The 6,357-nt window shown below is 42.2% G+C and overlaps 1 protein-coding gene and 2 non-coding genes across 3 annotated transcripts; 1 reads left to right on the top strand and 2 right to left on the bottom strand.

The window, feature by feature from the left end:
* Positions 1-560: 560 nt before the first annotated feature.
* trnat-cgu (transfer RNA threonine (anticodon CGU)) lies at positions 561-632 on the bottom strand. The gene has a single exon. It is a non-coding gene; the product is annotated as a tRNA-Thr (tRNA).
* Positions 633-1,444: 812 nt separating this feature from the next.
* trnai-uau (transfer RNA isoleucine (anticodon UAU)) lies at positions 1,445-1,538 on the top strand. The gene is made up of 2 exons: positions 1,445-1,482; positions 1,503-1,538. It is a non-coding gene; the product is annotated as a tRNA-Ile (tRNA).
* A 3,782-nt stretch (positions 1,539-5,320) lies between these two features.
* LOC148804649 (uncharacterized) lies at positions 5,321-6,357 on the bottom strand. The gene is made up of 2 exons (XM_088909821.1): positions 6,088-6,357; positions 5,321-5,962 (listed from the first exon to the last, which is right to left on the bottom strand). Exons 1-2 carry the CDS (start codon positions 6,355-6,357, stop codon positions 5,321-5,323), a joined length of 912 nt encoding a protein of 303 aa, XP_088765947.1.

Below are 6,357 nucleotides of genomic sequence, written 5' to 3'. Positions count from 1 at the left end.
TCCGCCAGGGAGTAAAAAAAACGCGCTATGGTATCTCATTGTATGTCCTTTTTTACTTAAAAAAGGTCTTCTTTAGCTCAGCTGGCAAGACCTGGGCTCGAGCCAATGCAGTGAGGCACGAAGTAGGGTGGGAGCTGCGAGGGCACAAACCCTAGAACCCGAATCCGTTACAATAACAAAAGGACAGACATTGAAATATGGGCTATTTCGAAGTCGCAAATGTCAGATATAAAGTCGGAATTCTGAGTTACTAAGTCGCAATTCTGAGTTGCTAAGTCGGAATTCTGAGATACCATAGCTCGTTTTTTTTTTTTACTCCCTGGCGGAAACGGGCTTCCATAGAAATCCGGGTTGTGAATAACAACTGTCACTACACACGATTGAGTTCTTGAGGCTGGCACCTAAGACCACTCAGCCATCCTGACAAGCAGTGGAGGAGCAGTGGAGGATGTTACTTTGTTACAGGATTATTAACTACTTTCTTTTCTTATTATTACAGAGATTTCTACATTGCAAGACAATTGACGATTTAGATAAAGGCATGGCGTGGTAAGCAAACCAGGCACGGACGGGATTTGAACCCACGCTCTTCGGTTTACGAGACCGACACCTTACCACTTGGCCACCGCGCCCACAGTTTAATGTCCTTTCCCATCAAGGCTAATACATTTTGAAAATAAATAAAAAAAATCTTTGTGCACAAATTGCAATGGCAGGAGAAGTAAAACAAATATGATTATGATGTACAGTAATTGTTCACTTAGTGAAATACTCACTTTTTTGGCCCACTGAATATAGTAGAAGAACTCCACATAGTTCTTCTGTGGAGCTGGCTTCAGACTCTGCTTATAGCGCCCGTCAAATAAAATAGATATTTTATTTTTACAGGAAGACGCATTCCGAAATGTATCTCTGCAGTTTTAGAAAAGTTTTGAATGGCATATTTTATACAACGCACAAACCGTATTCTAATTGCAGACTGCAGATCTGTGCAGCAATCGTACTACATTTCACTGTGATTCTGAAATACGTCTAGCAAACATATTCAGATTTCCTTGAACCTTTAATAAAAAACGACTTCGCTTTCAATCTCTGATGTCACTGTAAACATCGGACGTGATGTTCCGCAGATGTGCAGTGTGTGCCTTCTTGTCTTATTCAAGTTTACTGGATTTTTGAAACGAAAATACAAACTGGACAGTTTCAGACACATGAAGACTCATAAATGTCACTACAAATGACAAATCCGCCGGGCTGATTTACGTGTCTGACCATCTCTCTCCTCCCTCTTTTGCAGTGAGCACTATTTTTTCATTTTCTTCCCTTGTAGTTTCCTCGCTCTTTTACTGTCCCTTTCTCCCACGGAGAGACGGAAAACATGCCGAAATCGTTTTCACCCTGTGTTTGTGCAACGTCAGTGTGTGAAGGGAAAGTAGTCTACGCGGCTCCAGTAGCGCAATCGGTCAGCGCGCGGTACTTATACACCAGTGCACAGCGGAGTCATGCCGAGGTTGTGAGTTCAAGTCTCATCTGGAGCAGTGTGGCCTGTCTTTAGCTACTGAAAGCAACTGTCCACTTTAGATACTGCTACTTATAGGTGGTCCTTAACACCTTATCTAACGGGATTGTAGCCTGTTAGGTATTTGCTGGAGATCCGGTCTAAATTAACATCAACGGAACAGGTAAAGGTTTATTCCACGTCAGACCCGAAGAAGGGTCCACGTTGTGTTTCCTTCTCTTTTCAGCATGGAATAAACCTATACTTTTTCCTTTGCAGCTGATGCAGGTCACTACTTAATTTCATCAGCTGTGGACCCCCTGTTGATCTCTACACAGATAGATGAGAGATATCTTCTTAGACGAGAGGTCTACTGGGACTAAGGGAGCACGATGGGGTACCAAAGACTTGAAAAAGCTCTCGCATTAGATTCTGTTTTTGTTTCCCAGATTTGTTTTTAATGTTATTTTTGTTTTGAAGTTGTTCCGTTAAGTATTTTTTAATTTTATTTTCTGTAGTCGTTAGACTACTACAGTGATTTGCCTAGGTTCCCGGAAGGCTTCTCGCATTGTGGTTGTTGTGTTTTTGGGTTACAAGTATTTTTTTTTTCTATTGATAGGACCCCACGCATTACTGTGGGACTAGTTAACTTAAGTTCTTACATTGTACCTGAAATTACCACATAAACTACTACTCTGTTTTTCCTTTTTTTAATAAAGACACAAATTATGTTTTTTTTTTCTTGTGGCTGATTGGCAATGTCCCTACAATGGGTCATTGGTACGAACCTGGCTGCTGAAATTTGTTCTCAATTGCAACAAACCTAAAATAACATCTGCTGCCCATTAGATCTTACTGATGTAGGAGACTAACTTAAACCACCTCTTCACAGGGTTTAAGTAACTCAGTAGTGGAACAGTCGATTGCTTTTGAACTGTTCTGTAGTGGAAATAATATGGTCACAAAGTAACGAACATACAGTATTCACCACTCGCTTGAAATATTTAGCTAAAATTGTTTTCTAGACACCACAACTATTCACAATGAATTTGATCAATACATGTCTTTATTAATAAAAGTGTAATTTATTAATAATTAAGATCAATGTAAACCTTTATTAGTAGCTGTATTACCGGTTAATCTGATGAGAATTCAGAACACGAGTCTCTCGCTCAGTAAACACGCTTTATTGTTTACTGAGCTTTCGATGAACGTCTAAGTGAAAGACAAATTCACTATCTTCACTTTTTGTTTAAAGAACACTTTTATCACATGTTCTGTACTCCCCATGTTGTTTAGCGGTGCTCTTTTCTACACGCCTGATTTGAGGATCCCCAGCTAAAATATTTTTTACTTAACAGGCTGGATTTGAGCGTCTTTACAGAGAGCTGATTTGGAAACCTCACATATGCAAATGGTGACACTTTATTTTCGCTCCACATAAGAAACTCATAAATCTTTGAATGCTTTCCTCTTCACCTGCAGCACTAGCATTTGTCTACAGTTTGTGGCATCTTTTCAACACAATATATTTCACCATGGACTGAAAGATCAAATGGTTTTGGCAAAAGATAAGGAGATCTCCTGGCCTGTAAGGGATCAAACCCACAACTGTGGAATTATTAGAACGACAATTGATCCAACTGAGCTACCTGACCACATACACGTGAGGCTCTCTGTGCAGCATAAAATTTAATTTAGAGAATTATTTTTCCTTCTGAATTTAAACCCTCACAATTATGTGTACTGGCTTTCTGGAAGTGGTGGATATGATGAAGAAGAGATCAGCCTCTGTGATGCAATATCAAGTGACACTGACCTTCTTTTATACTGTTCCCTGCTGCATTTTAACCTACTGGGGAAATACTGGTATCCATGCATGTAAGGTTTCCTCCTTGTCAAATTATTTTCAAGCACATTTTTGTTGTTGAAAATCAACCTTGTGGATTTCCATGTTGTGTCCCTCTTCTGTTAGTGTCACCCAAATTGATACATTGTGCTCTGGCGTTTCTTCAGATCATACCATTTTGTACAATACTGTATCAGTATTGTAGAACTCATATCATTAAAGAAAATAAGGCTTTTTTTGTATATTTTATTATAATTGTATTTATATGTGGAAATATGTTATTTTAATATCGACATGTAAATTTGAAAAAATATTTCCCCCCCTAAAAGCAGGCAGCCTAACATTTTCAGCTGACAAAAAATTATATGAATTTTTTAAGATCCAGACTGAAAGTTTATAAAATATTGTTATACACTATATGCTGCTGTTTTGGAAGTATACTTATTTTACAGGTGCAACTGTGGTTAACATTGCTGCCACGCAGTGCTGGAGCTCTGTGTTTATTTCCTGACCTGTTGTTCTATCTGAGTGGAGTTTGTATGTTCTCCCCATGTTTGTTTGGAGTTTCCGCCAGGTGCTGCAGTTCAGTCCTCCCACAGTCCAAAAACATTGTGATATCATTTTAGGAAGTGAATTTCATGATCATAAGTTGTCTAATGTCATTTTGTCACACCTGTCAAAGTGTGAATTGTTTGAACTTTCATCTTTCCTGTCATTTGAACCCAGATGCCTTTGTAACAATCTGTAGTTAATATTTCTGCAGTTTTAAGTGAGGTAGCGATGCTGTATATTTCAACGAGCCGTCCCTTCTTGCAGGACAAGGACCCTTAATTTCTCTTGATTTGTAGGGAAATGTAAATAACAGTCAGGATGTCTCATGTTGTGTCTGGATTTGTCCACAGTGGCTTTTCTCCTTTGTGTGGTCCAATGTATACATATTGATAACAAACATTTAAGTTTCCCTTTCCATTGGGGTTGATATTTTCATTGTGAGTTGCCAAGAGCACCTTCATTTTTAATTGATAGTTTTAATATAATAAATTAGACATTATAAGCACATAAAATGGTTCTAAAAAGTTTATTGCAAAAAAACTTCAATAAAATTAATAAAAAATCTTTCCCATCAAAAGTGTTACATTCAGAATTTACATCAAGGAATGGTTTAATTTCTTATTTCTGAAACATCAAATTGTAGAAAGAAGAAAGAAGTGGGATTTTCAAGCCTCCCTTTTGTAAAACAGAAGCTGCAGATACAGACATTGAGGAGAGTGTGGAGTGAAGTGGACTCAGGTCACAGTGTCAGTGTGGGAACAGTGGAGTGAGTGGACTCAGGTCACAGTGTCAGTGTGGATCCCATCCCTGAACAACCTCACCCACACTGAGTCCCCTGTCTGTAGTCCCCTTTACCTGAAGTGGGGTCTCCCTCAATGTCCCCTGGATCTCTGTATCCAGAGGGCGTTTCATCAGAGAGGAGTCTCCCTGTGAACAGACGAGCAGGTCAGTAATGGCTCCGACACAGATTGGCCTGTCAGATACCTCTTCTCTCCCAGTCAGTATTTATTTGCTGGTGTGAAATTAGGTTGAAACTAATGACAAAGGTTAGTCCAGGTTGGTACAGGGTGTACTCCATCTTATTTATAATAACTGACCTGACAGCATCTGGACTCTGGGGCACACTCTTTTTCCAAAACTTTCCACCTCTCCATTTTCTCCTTCAATTGTTGCTTCTCCAAAACTCTCCTCCTTTCCTCCTCCTTCAGCTATTTCTTTACCTCCTTTTCACAAACTCTCCTCCTCTCCTTCTCCTCTTTTGCTTGTTTCTTCTCCTGCTTCTCCAACAGTTTCCTCCTCTCCTTCTTCTCCTTTGCTTGTTGCCTCTCCTCCTCTTCCCAAAATCTCCTTCTCTCCTTTTCCTCCTTTGCTCGTTTCTTATTCCCCTCCTTCAGCTGCTTCCTCCTCTCCTCCTCCTGAGCTCACCTCCATTCCTCCTTCTCCTTCTGCCTCCTCTCCTCCTCCTGCTGCAGGCGTTTCTCCAGCCCCCGAGCGTAGGCCTTCCACCTCTTCTGCTCCTTCTTCTCCCATCTCACCTCCTGCTTCTGCTGCTCCCTCCTGTTCTCCTCCGCCTCCTGGGCACGTCTCCGCTCCTCCTTGTTCATGGTCCTCCTAATTGCATCTGCTGCCTTGGTGCGTCTCCTCTCCTGCTTTTCCTCAGTCTTCCTCCTCTGCTCCTCCTCCTTCTCCCGTCTCCTCTTCTCCTTCTCCAGCATCTGCCTCCTGTCCTCTCCCTCCTTCTCCCATCTTCTCTCCTTCCTCCTCTTCTCCTCCACCTTCATCCTGTCCTCCTCCAGCTTCCTCCTCTCCTTCTCCTCCTGCACCTCCTGTCTCCGATCCATCAACCACCCTTCCAGCTTCCGCCTCCTCTCCTTATCCCGCTCCTGGGTGTTCAGGGACCGGTGTCTCCCATCCCGGACATTCCTGAATTTCTCCACTGGTGCCGCTGTCCTTTTGCCCCCTTGCGGCTCCTTCCATCTCTTCAGCTCTGTAGTGTTGCTCTTATCCTCATCGACCCCGGAACAGCACAGCATCTTGGTGAAGGAATGGGAGGAGCTGACCTGCTTTGAGAGAGAGGAGTTAATATAGACACACTGACTGGACACTCCAGTACATTAACACTGCACTGAGAGAGAGGGGTTAATACAGACACACTGACTGGACACTACAGTAAAGGTTCACTCCTCACCTCTCCTAGAATCACAGGAGCTACAGGGTCCTCTAGGTGTCTCAGCACCTGTGTTCTGACTTCCAGCAACTCTGGAGGCCTGTCTTCAGGACTTGGACCTTCCTGACTCTCCTGATTCCTCTGCCTCTTTTTCTTAGTCTTCTTCACCCAAGCCTTCTCCTGGGAGGTGATGGGAGAGAGGTGAGGGAGGGGTCTGGGGACAGGCAGCTGGCTGGACAGTGAGGCAGTGATCTGGGGCAGGTCAGTGTCAGGATTAGAAGAGGTGGACAT

This window comes from Atractosteus spatula, unplaced genomic scaffold (genome assembly GCF_055471065.1).
Source record: "Atractosteus spatula isolate fAtrSpa1 unplaced genomic scaffold, fAtrSpa1.hap1 Scaffold_92, whole genome shotgun sequence".
Taxonomy (NCBI): Eukaryota; Metazoa; Chordata; class Actinopteri; order Semionotiformes; family Lepisosteidae; genus Atractosteus; species Atractosteus spatula.
This window is presented reverse-complemented; position numbering and strand designations above follow the sequence as displayed.